This window comes from Ambystoma mexicanum, chromosome 1q, assembly GCF_040938575.1.
Source record: "Ambystoma mexicanum isolate Mex_15411 chromosome 1q, UKY_AmexF1_1, whole genome shotgun sequence".
NCBI classification, from domain to species: domain Eukaryota; kingdom Metazoa; phylum Chordata; class Amphibia; order Caudata; family Ambystomatidae; genus Ambystoma; species Ambystoma mexicanum.
In genome coordinates, this window is record NC_090922.1 from 867,926,478 (window position 1) to 867,954,102 (window position 27,625).

General features: G+C 49.5%; 1 protein-coding gene across 2 annotated transcripts in view; it reads left to right on the forward strand.

The window, feature by feature from the left end:
* The window catches only part of ASPM (assembly factor for spindle microtubules), a 1,022,684-nt gene that overhangs the window by 111,051 nt on the left and 884,008 nt on the right, over positions 1–27,625 (forward strand). For both annotated transcript variants that reach the window (XM_069641523.1, XM_069641524.1), the window contains exon 6: positions 10,149–10,289. In XM_069641523.1, the coding sequence (XP_069497624.1) occupies positions 10,149–10,289 (141 nt within the window). The remainder of the gene's footprint in view (positions 1–10,148; positions 10,290–27,625) is intronic.

The following is a 27,625-nucleotide window of genomic DNA, read 5'->3' on the forward strand; positions in this document are numbered from 1 at the left end:
CACTAGAAGTAGAATTGCAACTGGGTCACAGTAAAAATAAAAAGGTCTAATTATTCAAATTAACATGCTGTAGAAGAGCAAAGAAAGCATCTAGAACCCTTCCTTGCTGGCTCCTGGGGCTTGTGCCTGTGGGGACTTTTTTTTTAAATCTCTGACTGGTACACCAAGTCCTAAACATAGGCAGGAACCAGTCTGTGTGTGCCGGCTGTGCATGAAGGATGTGCCCCCCCGCCCCCCAAACACAGTGTGTATAAACTTGCATCATCTATCTCATTTTCCACACTTTCATACTATGCTAAAATGGCTGCTGCCTTCTTGGCTTTCCTCAAGGCTGCCTGCAATGCCTGACTGACGTGGACCAGACAGCATGCCGCCTGATTGGTCTTCCCGAGCCTGGTACTTAAGGCCCATGTTCAAGGCCCCTGTCTTCTCCCTGTTTACCCTTGGCTACCCATCAAATGCACCAGCTTCTCACTGCGTCAGTTTCACTAAGGTAAGAGTGACTGTAACAGTGTATCGCTCTCCCACAAGTTGCGGTTCACGTCCTTTTGCTGCTATCCTCAACCCGGCAAAACGTATTGTGCCCATGTAAACCCTTTCCGCTACCCTCCCTTTATGTGTGTGAGGGTTACTGTCCCGGATAACCTCTTTCATTACGTATCCGCCTCTCCCACTAACGGCAGCAGTTTACTGAAGATCCTTAATCGGCACGTTCGTCCTCTGCCTTAAACATCCCCTTCAACACCTGGACTTCTATAATTATTTTCTGTTGAAAGTTCACCATTGTGCTCTTGAAGCAGTGTCGCACCACTAGCTTCCTTCCTGAGCTATGTGGCCTTATGATCCGGTCTCCTTTACGAAACGCTGACTATGCCAAGACTTTTGTGTTGTGTGGTCCCAACATGTGTTCCACTCGCAAGGCCAGCAATCAACTGATTGACATTCACTGTGCTCAACTCAATGCGCATATCTGCGTCGCACTGATATATCCGGACTTACCGTCTCTGAACTTTGCGGCCCTCCGCGCTATCAAGTCTCTTCTACACAATCACGGAATATCATCACGTTACGTCCTACTCTCAACAACACCCGATAACCTAGTCAAATTGAGCTACCCAAATTGTCATGCAAGTTGCTTACTTCTCCAGCATGGGGTCTGGCATGGATTCACATGCTCATGAATATTCCCCGTCGTCAGGCTGGGAATCCTGGTAAAGAAAAAATCAGTTTCAGTTTTGTTTCTGAACTGTCTTTCTTAGTACTAACCGATCACTGGTCTCTGGGTCATACTGCCCCCAGCCAATGACTGCCCTCTCCCTAAGCCCCTCCCCTGGCAACCATCCTCAGATTCTTACCGCCCGTTCAAGTGTTGGGAGTCCTCGTGCTATAGCTCTCGAGCTTTTACTACTTTTTGCAATTTTTCAAAGAGTGTAATCTCATTTCTTCGGTCAATCGAGCCTCAAGCGCCACAGTTTCTACTTCAGATCAACGGGGACCCGTTTCGGAATTGTCTATGCCCCTCAAGGGCAAAGTCTGAATAGACCATCCAGGATCGGCGTATCTGCCTTACCAACTGGCTGGAAGGAGGTGAGAAGAAGAGGGCCGAGCGGTCTTCTAAGTCCTTTGAGGGTGCTCTGGCGACGGGGTCCCAACAAAAGGCTAAGCTCCGCGGGCACCGGGAGCGCCGAATGGTCATGCTCCTCGGCTGCTAGGCAGGGTGTGCTTTCACCGACGCCATCAACCACGAGCCAATGCTCTGGCTCAGGAAAGAGGAAGTTGGAGAACCGGGTAAGCTTCTGGAGAAGTCTCCGTCGGAAACAGCCGAGGGGGAGCGAGGCATTGCCCCCCCCCCCAAGGTGAAGGCCTCAAGCACGCCTAAAGTTGTGAAGGCCCTGATTCACCCAGCTAAGGCCTCTATTGAGGGAGTCGTGGCGTCCCTGGCGAAGCCTGTGAAGGCGACCTTGGGGCCCAGAGTTTCCCTGCCACCGCAGAGGGAATCCTCTTTTCAGCCCATCGATAAGACCTCCGTGAGAACCCTGGTAGGAAAAAGAGGGGGGTGGGGGCGGTGGCTATCAAGGACACAGATTCAGCCTCTGAGGAGGAGCTGGCTGGGGTCGTGAAGGTCCTTAACAAGAAGTTTGAGGAGGTCCGGTCCCACGGGAGGGATCCCGACAAAGAGAGCGACGGTGGCGCCGACGAGGTTCCCGTGGAGGCAGAGGATTCCACTCCCCAACCGTCGTGCCCGTCGCACCCAGTACCCGAGACTCAGGAGAACTCGGGTGCCATCTTGATGGCGATCCAGGCCTTATGTATGGAGATAAGGACCAGGTTGCCGTTACCCCCAACGGATCATCCTGCGGAACATGGCCCGTCGGGGAGCCCTCCAAGCAAGCGGAGAAGAGTTCACCCCCCCCCCCGCCCTTCCAGCCTGCGCGGCCATCGCAGCCTTCATCCCCCTCCCGTGATCCTAGGGAGGGCACGAGAATGGAGACGGCCACGATGGGGACGGATGGTGGTGACGACGGGAGGGACCTTCCATCACACCACCTCCTCGGGCCTCTCTGCCCGACGAAATTGGTTCCTTCCACGCACATGATTGCCAGGGCATCCGAGCTCTTCGCGCTCTGCCCCGAAGAACAGAAGGAAGGTTTCCTCTATCAACGGCGTGAGGCCAAAAGGAGGACGGTCCTCTCTGTCCCGTTACTAGACGACATCTGGGACGAGGGGCTTTTGCTCCTGAAGAACCCGTCCACGACTCCTTCTAAGAGAGACTGGTACGAGAAGAAGTACCGGGTCCCTGATTCCGCCCCTCTGTGCCTTAGGGCTCAGTCGACCCCTGATTCGGTCGTCTCCATTCTCGTGTCCTCCCTAGGCCAATAAGAAGGCGGCAGGGGCTACGGCTTCGTCTTCCACCAACCCATCCCACCCCCCCACCCACATCCTCCCCCCCAACCCCCCAACACCCCCACCTACCCACCTCCCTGGGCGGTGAGGGGAAGAAACTGGACGCCATGGGGCGACGAGTCATCTCGTCTGCGGCGATGCCGATTAAGGCAGCCAACGCCTTAGCGATTGTGGCCCTTTACGACAGGGAGCTTTGGTTTAAGATGGCTTCTCTGCTGGATTTCGTCCCGGACGACAAGAGAGCGGAGGCCCTAGAGATCCTGCAGGAGGGCGAGGTGGCGTCGGACCACACCATAACGGTGGCCACAGACATTGCTGACACTGGCTTCCGCCAGTTGGGCAACGGGGTCTGTCTTCGACGGCGTGGTTGGCTCAAGACGACCGATTTCCGCCAGGATGTGCAAACCAGAGTTTTGGACATGCCCTTCAACGGGAATAACCTTTTTGGCAAGAAGGTGGACGAATTGCTGCAGTCCATCAAGGCCGACACAGACGGCCCTGGCCTTGGGGGTTTTGCAGCAACGACAACCGCCCTTTCTGAACTCAGGATGCATGCAAGGTGCCTCCAAAGGATTCGGCGGCAGCTCCTCGACATACCGCCAGGCGGCCTGCTCCTCGTTGCAGGAGGCCTATAGAGGACTGGGCAAGTCGGGAGAATCTCGTCGCCAAGGCAGCAAGGCCGCTGCCAAGCAGGACTGAACCGCTGTAGCGTCGGGCCCCCACCTGAGCACCCCGGTGGGAGGCCGGCTGGCGAAGTTCATCATCGTGTGGGAGTCCATCTCCACCGACCGATGGGTGCTGGATGCCCTGCCCCGCAGGCACACGAGTTTCTGAAGTGCCCCCGCATTCCACCCGTGGCTATGAAGGAAAACCACGTCCCCCAACTGCTGCTGGAAGTAAGGGCGATGCTGAAGAATGGAGACATCGAGCTCGTCCCCAAGAAGCTACGGGGCTCCGGAGTGTACTCGCGGTATTTCCTCGTAAGAAAGAAGACCGGCGGTTGGCGACCCATCCTGGAACTTCGTCGTTTAAACAAGTACATCACGGCACAGAAGTTCTGGATGGTTACCCTCCAGCACGTGCTGGGGCAGCTGGAGGAGGGCGACTTCCTATTGTCGCTGGACTTGGAGGATGCCTACTTTCACATCCCCATTCTAAAAGGACATTGAAAGTTTCTCAGATTCGTAGTCCAGGAACGGCACTACCAATTGAAGGCCCTTCCCTTCGGATTGAAGTCGGCACCCAGGGTATTCACTAAGTGCCTAGCACCGGTGGCAGCGCGGCTGCGCCTGCAGGGGATCTACTCCTACCTGGACGATTGGCTCATCCGAGCAAAGACAAGAGAACCCGCCGTCCGGCACACAGGGAAGACCGTCCAACTGCTCACGGATTTGGGATTCCATCAATTTCACCAAATGGGCAAGGTGCAGCGGCTGTTGGCCATGGAGATGGCCAGGGTGAGGTCCATCGAGTCCCTCCTCGGCATGATGTCCTCGTGCATCTACCTGGTGCGCCTGTGCAGACTGCGGAGGCGACCACTGCAAGAGTTCCTCGACGCCCATTGGATACAAGTAGCGGTCAGCTTCGAAAAAAATGATCCCGCTCAACGAGGCCTTCCGCCAGGCGATCCGGTGGTGGGGTGCCCACGCATATCTGACGGCGGGTGCAGACTTCCAGACCCCGGCGCATCAGGATCCAGTGACGACGGATGCCTCCCTGGAGGGGTGGGGAGCGCACACCGCAGATCTCCACGCATGAGGCCTTTGGCTTCCAGAGGAGAGGTCACTGCATATCAACATCCTGGAGCTCCGAGCCGTGTTCTGGGCTCTCAGATCGTTCCTCCCGTCCCTCAAGGGCAAGGTGGTGAGGATCTTCACCGACAACACCACCACAATGTTCTACGTCCGGAAGAAGGGAGGCACCAGATCCCCAGCCCTATCCAAGGAGGCCCAGGAGCTGTGGTACTGGGCTGTCGCCCAGGGGATGTTTCTGGTACCCTTCGACCTGGCAGGAATAAAGAATACCATCGCCAACTCAGCAGGGAGCTACGCTCGTGCCACGAGTGGGAACTGCGTCCGGATCCAGTAGATCTACTCTTCCGACGATGGGACAATCCCCAGATCGACCTATTTGCGACAGCAGCAAACAGCAAGCACCAGAGGTTCGCCAGCAGGTTTCCCCAGCCGGGAAGCATGGGTGATGCCTTCTCATTCCCCTGGGACGGTGCTTGCAAAGGCCAGGGCGTCCTCGACTCTTAAGTGCTATGGACATAAGTGGAAGAGGTTCTTTGTCTGGTGCGGTGCACAGAGGATTAATCCTCTGTGGATTACGGCCCCTCAAGTGCTGCCGTACCTATTGTCGTTGGCCAAGGCGTTGCTGGTCCATGCCTCCATCAAATCTCCCGCTACACCAGAACTCTGGGGCGCTCATCTCTATGGTCCCATTGCCTGGTGAAGGAGTTCATGAAGGGACTGTTCCGATCGTTCCCGCCAGTGAAGGCTCCGGCCCCGTCGTGGGAGCTCAACGTGGTGCTGACCAGGCTCATGGGGCCGCCATTCGGGCCTCTGCATTCTGCACCGAAGTTCCTGTCGTGGAAAACCGCGTTTCTTGTGGCCATCACCTCTGCACGACGAGTGGGAGAGATCCAGGACCTCTCTTGTAAACCTCATACCTGACTTTCCACCAGACGAGGGTGGTGCTGAGGACGCACCCCTCCTTCATGCCCAAGGTGCCGTCGGACTTGCATCTCAATGAGCCCTTGGTGTTACCAGTTTTCTTCCCGTCGCCTTTGTCGCCGGCCGAGAGGACTTTGCACTCACTGGAGCTAGAGCGCTGAAGTTCTACGTTGGACCACACCGAGTTTTCGGAAGACATCACAACTGTTTGCAAACTTTGGACCTGTGAACCAAGGGAAGGCCCTCTCGAAGGCTTCCATTTCCAGATGGCTCTCAGGCTGCATCATGCACTGTCACCGGTTGGCAAACCGACTGTTGCCAGGCCGTCGGAGCCCATTCGACCAGAGCGATCGCTGCTTACACAGCGTTCTTGTCTGGTGTACCCCTGCTGGACATCTGCAGGGCTGCTACGTGGAGGTTGACGCACACCTTCACGATATTCTGCTGCATCGACCGGGATTCCAGGGAGTTGTCCAGGGTCGGCCAAGCACTGCTGCGCAACCTGTTCGCCTGAAGGTGGGCCTGGTGAAGGAGGTAAGAGTTGCTTAATGTTGAGTTTATGTAATACTTAATGTTGAGCCTTGCCACATCCTGTGGTTGTGCATGCGTGTACTGCTATGTATTCTTATATTCATGAGCATGTGAATCCATGCCAGACCCCATGCTGGAGAAGGAACAAGTTACTTACCTGTAACTGTTGTTCTCCAGCATGGGTCTGGCATGGATTCACATGCAAACCCTCCCTCCTACCCCTCTGCGGCTCTTCCCTTGGTCCTACTGCCACTTTACGTGCTACTAAATCTGAGGATGGCTGCCAGAGGAGGGGCTTAGGGAGAGGGCAGTCATTGGCTGGGGGCAGTATGACCCAGAGATCAGTGATTGGTTACTACTAAGAAAGACAGTTCAGAAACGAAACTGCAACTGATTTTTTTTCTTTACCGAGGATTCCCAGCCTGACTACGGGGAATATTCATGAGCATATGAATCCATGCCAGACCCATGCTGGAGAACAACAGTTACAGGTAAGTAACTTGTTTCTTTTGTGCTATTGAAACCTTCCTTCTTGCATAGCTTAGTCACATCTTACTCAATACTGAACTTGGCATCCTCTCAGATCTCTCTCTCTCCTTGCTGCTCTCTTCCCATCCCCTTTCGTTACACCCTTGCCTCTCATATGTAAGTCTGATGTATCATTACCAATTGGAGAGGAAGCTTATTAGCTTGGTTACTTTGCTTTCCTTGTCCCGTATGCATATCTGATGTAGCTCCCCGCAACAAGAGGAGAGGCTTTCCAGTATGTATCCTTACGCTTACTTTGTGCTTCTGCATGCCTGATGTAGATCCCCGCAACAAGAGAGGCTCTCCAGTATATATCCTTCTGCATATTCTTGTACAAGCACTTTTATAACTAGTGCCTATATAGCTCAGGGTTTTGTGCGCTGCAAATAAATGCAAAAATAAAAATAAAAAAATGGCATAGGTGACGCGCAAGCTGGGCGGAGTAGTACTTATCTGCTGCCATGCGTGGAATAGAGGCAAGATTACCCTGGTATGCCGGGAGCCTGTGCACAGGAGCAACTGTGCAGAGCACCAGACTTCCTCTGGGTTTTAACCATGTGATCATCAGCGTGTGGATTGCCTTCCCTCTTGTTGGGAACGAGAGGGGGGGTCTTCCCACCCCTCTAGGTGATATCGAATGAGAAATGAGCACGAGAGCTCATCCAGGGAGCAGGGGGAAGCACAATTGCCTTAGTGCATGCATTAGAGGGTATTAACTAAATGCAGGTGTGAACGCCATCTTAGCTAATGGCAGCCATGTTGGAACTTTGGCCATAATCGCAGCAAACAACATCGTTGGTATTGGATCCCCTGCATGAATGCTGACATCACCCCCCACCATGGGCAGGTTTCAGGGATCCATAAAAACCCTCCATTGTAATAGAAGTTACAGGCCCTTGCTCCCTGGGAAGAATGCGCCCTGCAAGGTCCTGAGGAGGGAGCAGAGCACCTTTTGGCAGTACCATCCCACGGAACTGATGGCGCAGCCCTCCTGCACCCAAGGGAGTTGCTGATCTGCCTCGGAGTGAGTGGAGCATGCAAGTTAGTGCGACCTCTGCTCTCCCCCCCGGGCTCATCTCTGTATCTGCCAGGTGCACTGTTACAATGATAAAATAACATTGTTTTCCTAAGTAGCAAATGAATTGTTGGGCCAGCCGAACCGCGGATAACATGGCCAGCAGCACCCACGCGGACAAAGGTGGACAGATGACCCAGAACATCCCATATGGAGGAGGCCCTGCATGACTTCAGTTAGCGTTGTAGAATTGTACTGTATGTGATTACTTCATCAGTGATGTTGTTTGTGCTTATAATGTGCTGCACATGCCACGGAACTTAGAACGTTTGGCGGCAGCAGAGTTCTTTGCTGATGCACTTCTATTTTGTAGAAATAAATACTGTTATTCTTGCAAGCAGTGTTTTTGGCCTTCTTCCCTAGCCGGTTGTATTTTTTTTCTGGTGTGAGCGTGCAGGGGCGGGCCTTCTGTATAGTCTTCTCTTCACCTGACATTTCAGTGCAGGTAGTGGTCCCCAGAGTCTTGGCGATGCCTCTGAAATTTGGAGGGTGTCGTTCTGGGCTGGGGGCTCCACTATGTATGCGCTGCAGTTCTCCCACCCACACATACCATTAGCCTGCAGAAATTGGGGGAATGAGGGTTGCATTTTGGACTAGACTATGGAGTGGACTGCGGCAAGGAGAGGTATGGTTCGGCCCTGTGGGGGTCCTGAAGTGCAAATGATTCTAATCAGCATGGCCATTACATTCATTCCATTTATAGCCCCCAGGCCCCCCCAAACCCGCAAACCCCTTCCCCCCACCCCTTCAAACCCCCCCCCCCCAAACTCCAATATTTTGCTAAGTCTGTTGGGGGGTGGGGGTCCTGTTTCAAAATCCCTGAAGCCTCACTAGTAGACCTTGCATAGCACTCCACCGCCCAAGGGTTCAGACTATGGGTGCAGGGCTGCTCTAAGAAACTACTAGTTCCCCCACTGCAAAGCAAGTTTACTTGCTGGTGGGATGGATCCTGGGAGCTGATGACTCCTTTCTTGAGTACAGCTGACATTGCAAGCCACCCATTCAGTTAGGGCCTTGTGACCTTTTCTCAGACTTGGTTATTCAATTTTGTTACAACTTCTGAGGCTTGTTTTGCTGGGGTCGCATGAAAACTCCCCGATGAGGCCCCTATATCAGTTGATTGTTCATGGGTCTATATTATATTGTTTTCTATCAAAAGACCGTCTCAAACGACAATAGCACAGTGCTAGGCAGCACCTCAGATTCCTGCTGTTGGGTACCTTGGATCAGAAAAAGTTCTAGGACTACATTCTAGCAATCTAGAAGGAGATTCATGGCCACACAGTCACTCAATCTAAAATATCTGAGTTGGATAAATCTGTCCTGGCGGCAGAGAAGAGGCTAGATGATGAACTTAACTCGCATATAATTGACCGGAAGAGTGGACAAGCTGGAGTTGCACTACAGGGCCATCTTTGCTAAACAGGAGCCAGTAAGCGGATTATACCACAGAATCGTCCAAAATGGTGACATTTATTTACCAGTACAATGAGTCACTTGTACTAACTGGGGAAACAACCTAAGACGTGCAATTGTAGCATTTTGTAGGATTGCAAATAATTAGTCCCAAAAAGCTGACGCATCTTTCTGGGTGAACAATTGCCTATGTTTTTTTTAATAATTTAACAACCGTTAAACCCCAGTAGGATTGAAATCTGTTATGCAGTTAATTTGATGAATTCTGAAAGGGGACATGTTTTGTTGTGAAATGTGCTGCTGGCCCGATAGGTATTCCCTAGTGTGGTTCAGCTTTAGGGTAACGTGAGATGGGTTAAAGGATCATGGAGGACCGAATGGTGAGAATGGGTTAGCATCAACATTGTTTTAGCCTCCCTCGGGGGAAACCTGGGATAATTCCCTGCCATCTCATGGGGCTAGCAAAATGCACAGTGTAATCTGTCACTTGAAAAAAGTATCTTATTTGCTCATTGGGACACCTGTTTTTTGGCAAGAGCTTTCGATATAGGTTTTACACAATACAACCAGTGTCTGGTGTGTACTTTGCAGTTGGACATATGTGGTAGGTGAATAATTTTCATATGTTGGTGTTTGCAGTGGGAACGACCTCAAAAGATTTAGGCCTTAATTCACAGAACGTTTTCCAATGGGGGTTTGCCATTATAAAACGCTCTGGGAATTAGGCCCTATATTTTAAATGTAAATAAGCTATAAAACTTAATGAGCCTCAAGTAAGCGGGTATGATGGCTCGTTCCAAAGGGAGTGGATTATAACGCTAGATGCATGTAATTAAATTAATCCACATGCTATGAACAAGCAAGTTTATACCGTTTTGTATTTAGTTAACAAACATTAAACTTTATTTGACTACAACAAAAATAGAATGCATGAGGTAAAGCGACTAGAAAATATTAAACCTTACTGGAATATGATTATAAATATTGCACTTCTTGTATTTGGTCTCAAAACTTCATAGCCATCCCTCGACATCCAATGCCGTTCGCTGCTAAGAACATGTTTTATGATGAACGCTGGAAGGAAAAGCAGGAACGAGGTTTTACATGGTGGTTGAATTTTATCCTTACACCAGATGATCTGAAAACAGACTCCTCGCGAGGTAACACAATCTTATTGCTAATTGCATGCCACCAAATATTTCCTTTGTTTATCTGAAAAATGGGCACTGAAATAAAATGCTGTGAAGTCATTTATTGAAAAGGCATGGTGAAATTCAATAACATTTCAAATGAAGGTTACCTGTTTTTTATAGTGTTTGAACACTGGGGAAAGAATAAATACTAATGCTAGAGTTTTTGACATGTAGCTGCATAGATGCTCTCCATACTATGCTACACCTTACAAGGGCAGCAATATTTATTTAGCCACAATAGTGAAGTGTGCTTGCTTGTCTTCCCGAAGCATGCACATCACTAGCATGCGACTCCCTTGCCCCCAGCTGCCCTCTGCCCCACACTCCACCCCCATTTAAAATAGTTTGATTCAATGTCGGTGTAACGCTCACCTGATTCCCGTAGAGGCGCCGGTCTTGACTGGGCGTATACCGTATCTGCAAAGGTGATGTGTAACACACGGCTGGCTCTTTGGGCTGGACCTCTGTGCACTGTATGTCTGACTTGAAGGGTAAGATGTCTGCAGATAGAAAATATGGGATTAAGGAACTGGGTTATTGAATTTCTCTCTCTTCTTCCCTTTCTCTTCTCCTGTAGAACCCCAAAGGTTAACACTCTCACCTTAGGTAAGTGAACGCCGTGCTCTCCATCTGCCTCGGGGCAGGGTGCTGTAACCAGTTTCTTCACTGGATAAGGGGAGCAGGCCTCTTGACTTCAGAGGACTGCTGTCCGTCGTTTACTGCACGAACGGTAAGTTTCGAGTAATTCTAATGTCTTTAAAGTCTTTAGTGATGATGTTTCTTGTTTTGCAGGGTTCCGGCGATGGCGGATGACGGGCTGAAGTGAGTTGAAGATGGAGCCCGTGTGATGAATAGAAGCGCCTGGAAGCACGTAAGTAAGCGCTTGTTGCCTGCTTCATGATGCGCTCTAACTGTCTTTTTATTTTGCAGGTACAAGTTCGGAGCGGCTGCAGGGTGCCGGAATACCCACTGGGTTAGATGTGGAAAGGAGTAATGGCACGTGAGTATTAAAGTTCCCCAATGTCTTTAAACGCACCTTGTTTTGTCTTTCAGATGCGGGATGCAGCGCCGAAGGCCTCCGGAGCGTGCGAAGAGTTGGTAAGCTTTTGTCTTTCAGATGCCGGAATGCAGTGTGAAGACCTCCGGAGCGCACGAAGAGTAGGTAAGCCTTTGTCTTTCAGATGCCGGAATGCAGCGCGAGGCGTTGGTGACAGCCGATGGACCAGGTAAGTGAAGAGCTGTCACTGAAGACCGTAATGCTAACCTGTTCTTTCTTGTCTTTATAGGTGTTGCTGAAGACAGGATTCAGGATGGTAAGCCTTTTTCCTTAGGCCCAGGATCAGATGCAGAAGACACGATGAGCGTTCTGCTGCAGAGGATGCAGAATAACGCAAAGCAAGATTCATCCATCGGGTGTGGTTTAAATAGCCTCCTGTAGTGCTTAGGTGTCTCCTTCCACAGCCACGCCTAGGTGAGAAAAGAGTTCCTGCCTTCCAGAAGAGTTCCAGTGTTCTGAATCTAGGGAGTGGCTCCTGCCCCACCCAACAGGAAAAGTAGTTCCAAACAGAAGAGGATCAGAGGCTCAACTGGCAGGCAAGTAAGCAGCATGGTCTGCTGCAGGTAAGTCCACCCAAGCATTATGAGCCCGGCGCTTCCAGCGCTGGGACTGGGCATATTTATGAGCCTGGTGCCACTGGCGCCAGGACTGGGTCCATAAGGTCCCAATTGGGACTGGTTGGCACTCGGAACCTGGGTTATGGATCTGCTTCCAAGGGAGTTGGGGAAAACCCTGACCTTTTGGAAGCAGAGATCATGACAGTCGGGGCCTGCTGGCAAAACAAAATACTTTTGTCTTTAGATGGTACTTATTGGCAAGTAGCAATTTAAATTATTTTGATAGGGAGTTTTTTTCCACATTTGCCTGGTGAGAGTTGTGGAGATGCCTATCATTAATGCGAGGACAGGATTTTCCATGACGTAGGCCAAAGTTTCTGTGCGTAATGTATCGGAGCAGTTGAGCTTCACTGTCGGGCAGGGATAGGCTGGTACTGAAGCTGAATCAGTCCCATAGACCTAGATGGCCAAACAAACCTTGAAATTGAAGGAAAAAACTTTAGTTGCAGAGATGTTAAGGTGAGAACTTAACCAAACCTCTGAAATTCAGCTAAAGCCACCTTAACTTGGCACCGCCCTGTTGCGCAGCTCATGACGACATAAAAGAAAAATGCACGAGTCCCATTCCTTGCGTCGATGGACACCCGCAGCACCTTCATCCACCAGTGCAACATCACCACCAACTGGAAATTAAGCCTCTACTTTAACAGCAGTGTCAACTGCACAGACTCTTGTTTTACCAACTCCCAATCTTTCCATGTTGCACGTCAAGTGTAAAAAATGCCGCGAATGAGTAGTCAAAGGAAATGCCACAATTGAGCAATGGCAGAGGGAAATCTGTGAACATCAAATTACCTGTCCTGCTTGAATTATTTTAAGTGGCCATGTTTCCCACCTTTTGTTTTTTAAAACAAAATACAAAAATGTTGCTTTTTATTTTAATTCCCTTTGTTATATTTTTCATCTTTTTTTTCCTCCCCAATGCCACACACCTCTTTCCATCCCCCAAAATGGCCCTTTTAAGGACCACCTTTTGAGTTAAAAATATAGATAAAATTGAACACAAACTGCAAAAATGTATTACAATATTTGATTGTAACTTATTTTATGCAGTTTCAGTAATGAAAATCCACCAATTGTTTATTTATAGCTGAAGTTATACTACCAATAAGGGAAGCAGTTTAGATGCGAATAAAAGCACCCCAGTCGTTGCATGCCTTAGCAACGCAAGCAAAATCCTGCAATTCATTGGCTTCTTTTTTCTTCAATATTATCAACTCTTAAACAAATAAAATGTAGTTCAGAGTTTTTTTCATAACGGTACTAAGTGAATACTGATTGTTTTCCTATACACTACCATTAACAGGTTGTATTAATGAATCATACTATAGAGGTCAAAGTCTCGGAGAGAAAATAAAACCTCTATTCAATTATTTTACCCTTAACAATAATTATATATGCGTATACAAATCTCACTTTTTACAAGTATATGTATATAATAACATGTAAAATAAAAATGGAAACTATTTTATAAAATAAACATTGCATCACACACCCGTCACAAAAAACAAAGTTACTACATTGCAGTATAAGAAAATAAATGCTGCATTGCTTCAACTATACTAACAATTTAGGTAAGTACGAACTTGGTTTTGCATCAGCAAATTCTAAAAAGATTTGCCCACAATATCCATACTCCAATAAAGACATTTCACTATGATTAAAATGTTAAAATACTGTACAAACATTTAATATTAAATGATCGACACATTCACAGATTAATTTATGCAACCTTAACCAGGAAAGCAAGACATATAAACTAACTGGCTTTGGTTTCATAAATAAATGAAGATTTGCCAACTGTGCACCATTATTTTGAGTATTAATATTTTTAAAGTATATTCAAACCTATATTTCAAATCGATAGATAACAAAACCCTTTCTTTGTAACACTTAGTGAAAACTACAGTAATGACCTAACAAATGTCATGTCAATACTTCTTATACAATCTGTGTGCGTCTTTTGTTTGGCCACCTACACACAAGTTTTTAATGACATTTTATAATGTACGCATCATCATTATTTTTTTTAAACTAAAAAATATTTAATCTGCTGTTGGCAATGTACGCGGTGTGCATTTTGTTTTTTTACAATATGAATATACATTCTAAATAAAAAAATGTATCTACATTGCCATTTGATAACTGCTTTCATAATTCGGTGTGCGTCCTTTTTCTGGCCACCTACAGACCTAAGAAGCTGTTTTCATACACCTACCATACAAAATGGAAAAACATGTGCAGTTTAATGACTGAATAGATTAGACCACTTTTTTGAAAAACATCACACTGCATACAGAAGATACATATACATTTAACCAACTAACCCTTTCATTAAGGTATTATCACTTGGAATACTTATTTAAAAATGTTCTATGCATACTTATTTTCTGTTGGATCAGAATTGGTGCAGTCACACTGTGTGAGACTACACAACACTTGTCTGCTTGGTATTGGGTAACCCACCTTTGGTATAGGTCTGTACGACACAGGTTGGTAGTGTGACTGAGCAGCCAGGCCTATCTCACGAGAGGTAAATGTGAGCGTAGAGCTGTACAAATGAAATCCGTAAATACAAGTAGCCAAGTGACACTTGCACTCAAAGTTTCAGTTATAAATAGTTATTTATTTATTTAAACATCAATTTTTAAATGAGCATTCTTTAAAAAGGCAGTTAGTTGTAACAATGTAAATATACTTTAAAATTTCCCAATCAAGACAAGTTAGTGGATAATCTTTGGATATGCTTCTTAGACAATTCCTACACCCTGAGGTGACTACAATCACAAGGACAGTAATGGCATTTATATATCTCACTAGTATAATTTGCAGATTCTGAGGTTGCAGAAAGGAAAGGTTCGGGAAGAAAAAAGGTTAGACAGTCTCTGTATATGTGAGGACAACTAAATCTTCCAATGAAATCAAGATAAGCCTTTCCCAGCAGTAACAGTATACAACAAGGTACCACATAGGAGGGACAAACAGTATCAAAGTCAATGGACCAGAAGAGTCTTCAGGGAGCCAGGACAGCCAAAGTCATTTGGGACACAGTCTATGGATCTGATGCACTTCTTAGATCAAAGTCTTACACACAGTGTCTTTAGAAAAACCACTTGTAGGGTCACAAGCTGTTAAGCCTGTGAGAAGAGAGTTGAAACCAACTCTAAAAGGTAAGCCAATGCAATTCCCAACTGAGAAGAGCGCAGCTAAAAGGCAATAAGGTAAGTACCCCAAGCCTCAACAGTACCTCTGTTTTGAAGAAGAGTGATCTAGCTGGATTTTGTCTTGCTACAGCTGTGAAGACCCTTGTTCCTGAGCCTGGAGGGCTTCTGCAGTTGTACTTGGGAAGTCGTCTGCAGCTGTGGCTCTTTTCGGTTCAGCAGCACTTGCCAGTTTCAGCGCTTAGCATACAGCACCGTTGTAGATCATGGACACTGGTTGAACTCTTTTTGCTCTCTCGGTCCTGCACTCTGGTGAGTGGACTGTGGATCTGGAGGTCCCGCTTCTGGATGGTCCTTGGGAATCACCTGGAGCTTGTAGCTGGATTTGTTCTGTGGCAGACGTTGCATTGGACTACAGACACTCGACCACTGGCATTGCGCTTCCGAAGCAATAGAGAGGCAAGCAAGTCAGTGATGGTGGTCCAGTGGAGTTCGTCTCCGGGTTAGTTGGGAGAAGTCGTTCTGTCTGGAGCTTCTCTGTCGAGGTGAAAAAGTAGGTCAACACAGCAGCAGGGCTTCAGCAGGCAATTCAAAGGTCCAGGCGGTTGCAACAAGCTTCGATCACGGTTTCTTCGTTTGGTGTTTCTCCCAGTGGTTGACTCCGCCTGTAGCCCCAAAACCCTCGCCTTTTAAGCAGGGTTCTTCCATTCATGCACAGCCTAGGCTGTCCAGTCAATCAATCAGGACCAGTTGCATTTGGGCATTCCTAGCGGCAAAGGACAGCGGAGTTTTCGGGACCCTCCCTCACATCCTGTTCTTCCAGACACACTGGAGCCAGGGGCGTGCTTCAGGGCTGAAGCCCGTGCAAGGCAAGACAAAGGGCTCAAATCTGTCTCAATGCACAGAGTAAAGCCCAAGAAAGACCTCGCAAACCGAAAATGGCGAAAAAAATGGCGAAATAAGAAGACTGGGGCCATTTTGACAATCACCCATGGGTGCTGTACTGCAGCTGAGGGTTCAGCCTGCGGTAGAAAAGCATAATTGTAGGAAAAAATAAACCACTGCCACCAGCCATTTAAGGTAGACAGGGTAACATAAAAATGTTAAATGAGTGAGCATGTAGGATAAGGGGCTACTAGGTGATCCCGCAGCACTCCACATAAGATGGTGTGTGCTGGACCTACAAAAAGAAAAGGTAAGTGAAGTCAATTTCACTTTACTATTCTTGGGAACTGTAGTTCACACAAGAAAAGGTATTTAAACCTTGTGAGAAATCTAAAAGGAGTACTCTGTGACAATGCACTGAAGGTGCTGTGTCGCCATACAAAAAGCAGATGCCTATGGAGTTTGTCAGACTCAAAGTGAAAACACTAAATCAAAATCAGGTAAAAACACATCAGAGAGTGAGGAAAAGGTCCCACTCACTCCCGGGTGAAGATTTTTAAAAAGTCCAAAGTCCAGCTAAAGAGCTGGGGGTTTCTAAGGCTGAAGGGAATTGGCACCAATATGAAAATTCTCCCTAACATTTTCACCCCCTATACACATAATAAACACGGTATATCTCAATTTTCTCCTAAAACTCTTATTAGTAGTTGCATTTTATTTATTTTTAAAACATTGTACTGTATGGTTTTTGAATCTACAACCTACTGTTTACTTGTTTAATATGTAAACAGTAATGCCTTTCTACATTTCATCACATTCAAAATAATGTACATGGAACCATTTATGTAACCTAGCACTAATAGGGAACACTTGTACACATTAAAATATACAGTTTCACACAATAAAACAGAAGTAGAAGATTGCAGAATGCTATTTCGAATGGATTGTGTCCTCCCACGTATTTTCCTCTTTGCTATTTGAAATCCAGCTTTAGCTGCTTCAGAAAAAAAATCAGGGCGCTGTGCGTCGATGGCGTCGACTCAATGTCCCTCGAGGCCCTCCATCTCGAGGAAGATGTCATTGAAGGTATATATAGCACGCGCAGTGCCTGTTGGTTTTAGTTTTGTTTTTCAGCGAATGCTATCGCTTCGAGAAATGCAGCCCGCTTCTTTACTTAAAGTAAACACTCGTTGCTTCGAGAAATCTTGTATGTCTTTGTCGACACGGACTACCTCAAAGACTGTTTTCAAGAAGTGTTGAGATTTTGGGTCGAAAATGCCGTTGACCGATCCACACCGTATAGGTTTATGGTGCTTCGGGGTGGAGCATAACACCTTGGACTGCTCCAAGTGCCAGTCAATGACAGCAAAGGCCTTGAAGGAAAGAAAGGGGAAATTGAAGGTAGGTCGAGACCCCAAATAGTCTACCCCGACCAAAAGAATTTCGACTGAGAGGCAACTCTCCTCGGAGGAAGAAAGTTAAGAGGTCAAGATCGAGAAGTGGCTCCCACCTCTCATCTAAGAAGTCCAAGAAGAGGCACGATAGGTCACCTTCTCCGACTTTGTTGGACGCTTCACTTGAGAGGGTATCTTGCCCCACAAAAAATCCACTCCGGCCGAGTGGGAGGCTTTCAGGGCAGAGATGCTAAAAATATTTGAAAAACAAAAGCCTCCAAGCCATGCTCCTACTGAACCTTCCAAAGAAGCCGGGAAGGAAATGGCTCCACCAAATTCCTGCGCACACTCGAGCTCCGGACGAAGGCCTGATCGTCATCGGGAGACGTTGAGGCCTCGATCCTAAAACGTGTCATCGAAGGATCTGTTGAGCCAAAAGCATAAGTCGAGGTCGTCGACGCCATCTGCGCCTTCATTGCCAGCCAAGTTGACGGCAAAGGCATCGACGCCAGCTGCTCCATCATTGCCGGCTGCGCCATCAGTGCCGAGCGCCCCATTAAAACCTATAGCGCTAGTATAAAAAGTTCAGAGGGCTCTTCAGTGTCGAATCCATTATTCACTAAACACTTGAAGCTTGAAGAAACATATGTGCCTTTACCGTGGAAGGACTATTTTAATTCCCTTACCTCAATATATGAGGAGAATGGACCCTCAGATAGTGAGGTACCATTTGGCATCCATTTTGGTATGCCAAATGTACCTGAAAGCTTTATCTCTGAGGAATCGAGGTTGAGAGACCTTTGACAACCTGCAGATGGCCAGTGGGGTGGACACCTCATCTGAGCTAGAGTTTGGAAAACCAGAGGCAGGGGAGCATGCTGATGCTTCATGCAGACAGCTCATGCCCAAGGTAGTGGAGTACATGGGGTGGACTAGGCCTCTGTTACCATTCAAACAGGATGATCTGACAGACTTCCTGGATAAGGGTCCTCAGTCAGATCCTGTATTACCTTTTTCATATTGCTTTGCAAAAAAGGGTGGCAGCGAATTGGGAAACTCCATTAACCAATCCGGCTGTGAATACAAATTTGACCAAGAAGTACCACCCTTCCAGTAGTGACCCAGACTACCTGTCAAAACACCCCGCTCCAGAGTCTCTGTTGGTACAGGCAGCTACAGCATCTTCTGAGCAAGCAGCTTACCCTACTATCCCTCCAGAGTAGATGGATGGGCAAGGATTGTATTTTCTGCAGGGAGTATTCCACTTAAATCGGCCAACTCCACATGTGCCCTTGCAAAATTTACATTCACTCTATGCGACTGCATTTCTCCATCATGGGGTCTGGCATGGATGCACATGCTCATGAATATTCCCTGTCGTCAGGCTGGGAATCCTTGGTAAAGAAAAAATCTGTTTGTTTCGTTTCTGAACTGTCTTTCTACTATTAACCGATCACTGGTCTCTGGGTCATACTGCCCCCAGCCAATGACTGCCCTCTACCTAAGCCCCTCCTCTGGCAGCCATCTTCAGATTTTTACCGCACGTTCAAGTGTTCGGAGTCCTCGTGCTGTAGCTCTCGAACTTTTACTGCGTATTGCGTTTTTTCGAAGAGTTTTCTCTTATTTTTTGGTCAATTCGAGCCTCAAAATCCTTTTTCTGATCAACGGGACCATTTTGGAATTTTCTACGCCTCTCAAGGGCGGATTTTTGTCAAATTAAACTTCTTGGAAGATTCCGGAAGACCTTTGAGGCCTACCCCGATTCGGACATGGCTGAGGACAAAGGAGATTCAACACCTACTGGATCTAAATTGTTTAGGAACTGCCCAGGATGTGGACTGCAGAACGTCTTTAAGGAGGACGAGCACTCCCGGTGCCTCTACTGCCTACGTACCGACAAGTCTCACGTGGAGGAGGACTGTGCGTTCTGCAAGAACATGTCTGTCCGACCGTGACGGACCGTCGCAAATGACTCGCAGACTGGCTGTAAGCGAAGTGCCCAGCAGCAGGTGAGAAGTAATAGTCCGAGCGGTCTTCTAAAACCTTGGAGGGCGCTCTGGCGACGGGGGCCCAACACAAGGCAAAGCACCACGAGTCCGTGGGCACCAGGAGTGCTGTTGGTTCGGGCTCCTCAACTGCCAGGCAGGGCGCAATGTCGTCAACCCCATCATCCACGAGCCAACGCTCTGGCTCGGTGAAAAGGAAGTCTGAGAACCCGGGTAAGCTTCGGAGAAGCCCCGGTCAATCCTGGCAGAGAAAGTCAAGGGGGGGGGGGCGAGGCGGTGACCCTCCCACTAAGGTGAAGGCCTCCGACGTGCCCAAGGTTCTGAAGGCCCTGATTCACCCGGTGAAGGCCTTGATTGAAGGAGTCGTGGCGGCCTTGGCGAAGCCTACAGTGGCTACCCAAGTGGATACTACTTTCGAGCCTAGAGTTTCCTTGCCACCCCGGAGGGAAACCTCTTTCCTGCCTATCGAGAAGACACCTAGGTGAAACCCTGGGATGATAAAGAGGGGGGTTGGGGCACGGTAGCCCTAACGGACACAGATACCACCTCGGAGGATGAGCTGGCTGGCGTCAAAGCTATCCTGGACAAGAAGTTCGAGGTCAGGAACTACGGGAAGGATCCCGACGAGGTGGACGTAGAGAGCAACGGTGGAGCAGACGAGGAGCCGCAGGCCCTGGAGGAAACGGAGGACTCCCATGCCCCAGCTGCATCTCCCGTCGCAACCGATGCCTACACCACAGGACAATTCAGGAGCAATCTTGATGGCTTTGCAGACCCTGTGTACGGAGATAAGGACAAGGTTGCCCTTGCCCCCAGTGGACGATCCAGCGGCGCCTGGACCGTCGGGGAGCCCGCCGAGCAAGCGGAGACAAGTCCATCCTCCCCCTCCCTTCCAGCCTTCACCCCCATCCCCTCCTCCGAGGGATGAGACGGCGATGACTGGGACAGACGGTGACGACGGAATGGATCTCCTGTCGCCTCCCGCCCGGGCTTCCCTCCCCCTTCTCCCTTGACGAAATTGGCTCCTTTCACGCCGTGATCGCCAGGGCATCTGAGCTTTTCCAGCTGTGCCCGAGGAACAAAAGAAAGCGGGATTTCTTTTCCTCTTGGCTTCCCGTCGTTGGTAGACCATACTCTCAGTCCCGCTGTTGGACGACATATGGGACGAAGGAGTGCCCCTCCTGAAGAACCTTTCCACGGCCCCCACAAAGAGACCGGTACGAGAAGAAGGACCGGGTCCCGGATTCCGCTCCTATGTGCCTCAGGGTGCAACCGACCCCGGATTCCATTGTCTCTGCGGCAGCCAAGTAGAAAGCGGCAAGGGCGATGCCATCATCCTCCACTTCCCCGCCAGACAGCGAGGGAAAGAAGCTAGACGCCATGGGACGTCGAGTCATCTCGTCGGCAGCGATGACGATTAAGGCGGCCAACACCCTCGCGATCGTGGCCCGCCAGGATGGTGAGCTGTGGTTCAAGATCGCCCCTATCCTGGCCGTCCTCCCTGACAAGAGGGTGGAGGCCCTGGCAATCCTGCAAGAAGGCAAGGTGGCGCCGGATCACGCCATCACTGTAGCTACGGACATCGCCGGTACCGGTTTTCGTCAGATGGGCAACAGCGTTTGCCTACGCTGGCGCTGTTGGCTCAGGGCCACCGACTTCCGTCAGGATGTGCAGGCCAGGGTACTGGACATGCCCTTCGACGGAAACAACCTGTTTGGGAAAGCGGTGGACGAGTCGCTACAGGCCATCAAAGTGGACACTGAGACGGCCCGTGCCCTGGGCACTCTTCATCAACGATGGCCTTACTTTCGGACCTCCGGAGGCAAATCCCAGGGTGCTTCCAAAGGATTTGGTGGCAGTTCGTCGTACCGCCAAGCTGCCCGTTCATCGTTGCAGGAAGCTTACAGAGGCCGCAGCAAGGCTGGTGGATACTGTCGTCATCGCCAAGTAGCCCAGGGTGGCAAGGCCTCGGCGAAAAAGGACTGAACAGGCTGTGACGTCGTGCCTCCACCTAAGCACCCTGGTGGGAGGCCAGCTGGCATACTTTATTTATTTATTGCATTTATATAGCGCGCAGGCAGCCCAGGGGCATTGTGGCACTGTTACTTGTAAGGAGACTTAGTTACAATGGGTACAGTTGCGCCTTGGGTTACAGTGAGGCAGTGACCTGTGATCAGATATCGGTGGTATCATACAACATACTACTACATACATGATATTCATGAGGGCTTGGTCGTATGGTGTTTGTCAGCATGTGTGAGTCCATCTCCACCGACCGTTGGTTGCTGGATGCCCTGGCCCACGGGCCCACTCTGGGGTTCCAAAGGAAGTACCCCCATTTCCCACCTGTGGCCATGAAAGAAAACCACGTTCCACAGCTGCTTCTGGAGGTACGAGCCATGCTGAGAAAGGGCGCGATAGAACTCGTCCCAAAGATGCTCTGGAGTATACTCGCGGTACTTCCTCGTCCGAAAGAAGACTGGCGGCTGGCGGCCCATCCTGGACCTTCGGCGCCTCAACAAATGCATCAAAGCCGAGAAGTTCCGGAGGGTTACCCTTCAGCACGTGCTGGGACAGCTGGAGGAAGGCGACTTCCTATCGTCGCTGGACTTGGAGGATGCCTACTTTCACATCCCCATACACAAAGGACATTGAATGTTCCTACGTTTAGTGGTCCAAGGACGGCACTACCAGTTCAAGGCCCTGCCCTTCGGGTTGAAGTCGGCTCCAAGGGTCTTTACCAAGTACCTAACACCGGTGGCGGCACCGCTGCGTCTGCAGGGGATCCACGTATACCCCTACCTGGACGATTGGCTCATCCGAGCCAAGTCAAGAGAACTCGCCGTCGACCACACAGCGTAGACCGTCCGCCTGCTCACGGAACTGGGGTTCTCGATCAACTTTGCAAAGTCCCACTTAGTACCGTCGCAGGACACCCTGTTCCTGGGAGCCAGATTCGACACAGTGGCGCGGTTGGCCTCCCCGTCTGAGGAAAGGACGAGGTCCATCCTGAGCAAGGTACAACGGCTGTTGATGGCCCTTACCCTGGCCACTTCCATAGTCCCTGCTCGGCATGATGTCATCGTGCATCTACCTCATGTGTCTGTGCAGGTTGCGGATGCGGCCACTGCAGGAGTTCCTCGACGCCCGTCGGATGCAAGTGGCGGGAAGCTTCAAAGACAAGATCCCACTCAACAAGACTTTCCGTCAAGCGATACGGTGGTGGGGCACCCGCGCGCATCTCGCCACGGGCATGGACTTCCAGACCCCAGCGCACCAGGAAACAGTGACGACGGACGCCTCCCTGGATGGATGGGGAGCGCACACCGGAGATCTCCACGCAAGAGGCCTTTGGCTCCCGGAGAAGAGGTCCCTGCACATCAACGTCCTGGAGCTCCAGGCCATGTTCTGGGCCCTCAGGTCTTTCCTTCCGTCCCTCAAGGGCAAGATGGTACGGGTCTTCACCGACAACACCACCACAATGTTCTACATCCGAAAGAAGGGGGGGTACCAGATCCCCAGCCCTATCCAGGGAAGCGCAGGATCTGTGGCACTGGGCCGTCGCCCAGGGGGACATTCCTGGTACCTTTTCATCTGGCAGGAGTGAAAAGCACTGTCGCCGACTCACTCAGCAGGGATCTGCACTCCTGCCACGAATGGGAACTTTGGCAGGATCAAGTGGATCTCCTTTCCTGACGGTGGGGCAGTCCCCAGATTGATCTGTTTGCGACGAACGCCAAGTGCCGGAGGTTCGCCGGCAGGTTTCCCCAGCCGGGGAGCATGGGCGATGCATTCTCCTTCCCCCTGGGACGGCATGTTCCTGTATGCGTTCCTGCTGTTGCTTCTGCGACTCATCAGTCAACTCGGACGGTCCCGGTGCAGGATGATCCTTGTCGCGCTGGCGTGGCCGAGTCCGATATGGTTCCCGGACCTTCTGGAAATGTCAGCTTACCCCCAACCCCCCCTCCACCCCCCAGTCAAACTGGGGGGTGGACGAGTATCTCCTCGCCAGGGAAGGAGGTGCCATCCTACATCGCTGAACCTGGCAGACCTGGCAGACCTGGCTCCTGCAGCACTAGAATTCGGAGGCTACGGCAGACTGCAAGGAAGTCCTTGCAAAGCCAGGGAATCCTCGACTCTTCAGTGCTATGGGCATAAGTGGAAGAGGTTCTCTGGTGCCGTGCACAGAAGATCCACCCTCTACGGATCACGGCCCCTCAAGTGCTTCCATACTTGCTGTCGCTGGCCAAGGCGGGGCTGCAGCATGCCTGCATCAAAATCTATCTAGCGGCTATCTCCTGCTACACCAGAACTCTGGAGCGGTCGTCGCTGTGGTCGCATCGCCTGGTGTAGGAGTTCATGAAAGGACTGTTGCACTTGTTCCCGCCGGTGAAGGCTCCGGCCCCGGCGTGGGAGCTCAATGTGGTGCTAACTAGGCTCATGGGGCCGCCGTTCGAGCCCCTGCACTCATCACTGCTGAAGTTCCTGTCGTGGAAGACTGCTTTTTTTTGTGGCCATCACCTCTGCACGACGAGTGGGAAATCCAGGCCCTCTCCTGTAAGCCTCATATCTGACCTTCCACGAGACGAGGGTAGTGCTGAGGACGCAGCCCTCCTTCATGCCCAAGGTGCCGTCGGACTTCCATCTGAACGGGCCCTTGGTGTTACCGGTTTTCTTCCTGTCGCCTTCGTCGCCGGCTGAGAGGACTTTGCACTCGCTGGATGTGGCTAGAGCGCTGAAGTTCTTCGTGGACTGCACGCAGAGTTTTCGGAAGACATCACAGCTGTTTGTGAACTTTGGACCTGTGAACCAAGGGAAGGCCCTCTCGAAGGCTTCCATTTCCAGATGGCTCTCCAGCTGCATCATGCACCGCTACCGGTTGGCAAACCGACCGTTGCCCGTCCGACCAGAACGATTGCTGCTACTACGGCCTTCTTGTCTGGTGTGCCCCTGCTGGACATCTGCAGGGCTGCTACGTGGAGGTCGATGCACACCTTCACGAGATTCTACTGCGTCGACCGGGATTCCAGGGAGGAGTCCAGAGTCGGCCAAGCCAGTGCTGCGCAACCTGTCCGCTTGAAGGTGAGCCTGGTGAGGAGGTAAGAGATGCTTAATGTTGAGTTTATAAAATACTTAATGTTGAGCCTAGCCACCTCCCGTGGTTGTTGTGCATGTGTGTACTGCTATGTATTCTTTTATTCATGAACATTCAGGAACATGTGAATCCATGCCAGACCCCATGCTGGAGAAGGAACAAGTCCCTTACCTGTAACTGTTGTTCTCCAGCATGGGTCTGGCATGGATTCACATGCAAACCCTCCCTCCAACCTCTCTGCGGCTCTTCTCTTGGTCCTACTGCCACTTTACGTGCTACCAAATCTGAAGATGGCTGCCAGAGGAGGGGCTTAGGTAGAGGGCAGTTATTGGCTTGGGGCAGTATGACCCAGAAACCAGTGATTGGTTACTACTAAGAAAGACAGATCAGAAACGAAACTGATACTGACTTTTTTCTTTACCGAGGATTCCCAGCCTGACGGGGAATATTCATGAGCATGTGAATCCATGCCAGACCCATGCTGGAGAACAACAGTTACAGGTAAGTAACTTGTTCCTTACTTTCACAATTACATTCAGTAATGCCAGGGCAGTAGACCCTACCAGTTGTTCAATGTCTCTCAGTAACAAATCACATAATCAGTCAACTGGACAGTATACGTTTTGTGAATAGTGGAACACTTATCCCAGGTACAGTAAAAACCTAGAACTACTTTTGTGACAACGGTTATACTAGGTGAGCAAAACCTTAGCATCTAATACTCAATTACAGGTGCTTTTGAGATCAGTGAAACACAGATTGAGATAAGCAGTAGCTCTTGTAACTTATTTTTGGATAGAACACCGCTAACTCAAGGTAAGTAAAACCCATATACTTTTTTTTTTTATCCTCCCAATGAAATCCAGGTTCTTTCCCAGCTATACAAGTACCTTATGTATGACTTATGAGGGACAGTTGAAAACAAAGACTCTTCTTGGGTCTATATAAACAGCACAGGGAAAGCAAAACCCAATGTTATCCTTTTACTTAACGACTCAGGTATTCTGGGTAGGCAACAACCTAATACAGACTTATTCTGGACATGCTAGCAACAAGTCAGAGGAAGCAAGACAGTTGGGACACTCCTACAATTATCCTAACGAGAGTAATCTGGTGAAACCAACACATCACTTTTGGGAAGATGCACAACCTAATCACAGGTGAGTAATATACCTTCAAATCTACTTTCTATTAAAATGGCAAAACGGTTTCTAAGGAAAGAAAGATGTCAACCATGCTTTCAAGAATAGTGCATCGCACATCCAAGGTAAGTAAGAACTTTTGTAACTGTTCACTCTTAGAGTTAACAACCAACTCTTGTACAAGTAACTTTTTTAACTGTTTAATTTTCTTTTCTACGCAAAAGAATTCTCATTCAATGGTTAATTTCCCTTACCTAGGGAGTCCCTCAGCAGCTTTGCTGGATTTCTGGAGTTATTTTTTTAACTTGGTAAGAGTGTGAGCTTTTCCCCCACTCTTACTCGTGTTTTGCCATGTGTATTTCATCTGTTTTTGTTATTGTGGGCTCTGGAGTACACCACTTCAGTAGCCCCCTTCTTTTGTGTGTTACACTGCACCTTCAGTGCAGTGACACAGGGTTGTCGTTTAGACTGCCCACCGACTCCATTTCTGGGGCTGGCTACTGTCCCCCAGAAAACGTTAAAGTTGCCATTAACTTTACATAGTCATCTAACCACAGATCCAGTACACCCCATCTTACATGGAGTATTGGAAAGGGTTACTTCTTAGCCCTTTTTATCTGTACCTCCTAGAGCCTTGTTTTGCTCTTTTAACATTTAGACGTGGTTGGGGCAGTGGTATCTACCCTAACATTTCGACCGCTTTCATACTATATAAACGTGGTTTTGTTTTAGGCTATTATATTAGCCTCGAACATAAACCCGCTTGACCAAATACTTTTTCTTTTGGCTCAGTTCAGGTTTATTTGGCATTTCTTTTTGTTAACGTCCTTCTTGTGTTTTACTTTGCGCGGCAAACCAGGTTTGCCTCCTTTGTTCACCGTCTTTTGGCGGGCTTCTGCCAAGAAGCTCTCCTCTAGGCGCCTGGGTGTCTAGGTGGGCTGAATGTGAGGGAGGGGTGTAGTCACCCCCTACACAGGGTATCCTAGGAAACCCAAGTCGCACTTTGCTATGATTGGCTGAGGTGGTTGTCCGGGCTGGACAACCCCCCTGCTGCGTGATTGACAGACAGGCTGTGTGAATGGGGGATTTTCGCATAAAAGACAGGACTCTTGGGCTGGAACTACAAGGAACCGAAGAGAAGCGGAGAAGACGGCTGCTGCAACTATCCCGTTCCGGTGAAGCCCTACTGCACTCCTGAGCTATCTACCCTTCCACAACCAGAGAAGACCAGTCCGGAGTCTTCTTCCCTTGAGCCTGGTGGGGTTAATCGGCTCATCTTCCATAGCCAGAGGATCCTCTTCTTGGTCGAAATCGCTGCACACTGCTGTAGTGGTCCGGATAGCCATCTGAAGAGCCTCTCCTGTTTTTAAGGAGCGCACCTTTTATTCACTGTCGCTGCTGCTGGCTTCATCCCTGCGCAGTGCAGACCCCCTTCAGACGTCCTCCTTCTTGCCGAAGCTCCAGGAACCGTGAGTCTGCAGGAAACTACCAGGAACAACTGCCGTGGCACCAGCTTCTTTCTCGAATAAGGTACTGTGTTCTGCTTCGAGGAACTAGGGTGAATCCCTTTTGTCCTCCTCCAAGGCTTGGTCTTATCTTCCCTCCTTCTTATAACTGTTGCTTCCTCTGTTGACCATATCTAAGTACTCCTGGCAACGTTGAATCTTGAACTGTCCGACTGTGTGATCCTCGACAACAGGAACCCGGCTCCACTTGACACTGGCTCCGGCCTATTGACTCTTGAATTTCTGTCAACTAGTGTTCTCTGATTCTGTTGGCCCTGACAAAAGTATTGCCTATGATTTTTGCCCCCAACTCTCTATGGTTAACTCAGGTGCTAAGTGTGCTTTTGCCCTGTTAACATTTCCTGCTGCGGATACGCGTATCTTTTGTAAGACTGAACTGTCATTACTATCAAAAAGTGATCGCATATGTATTCCCCGTAA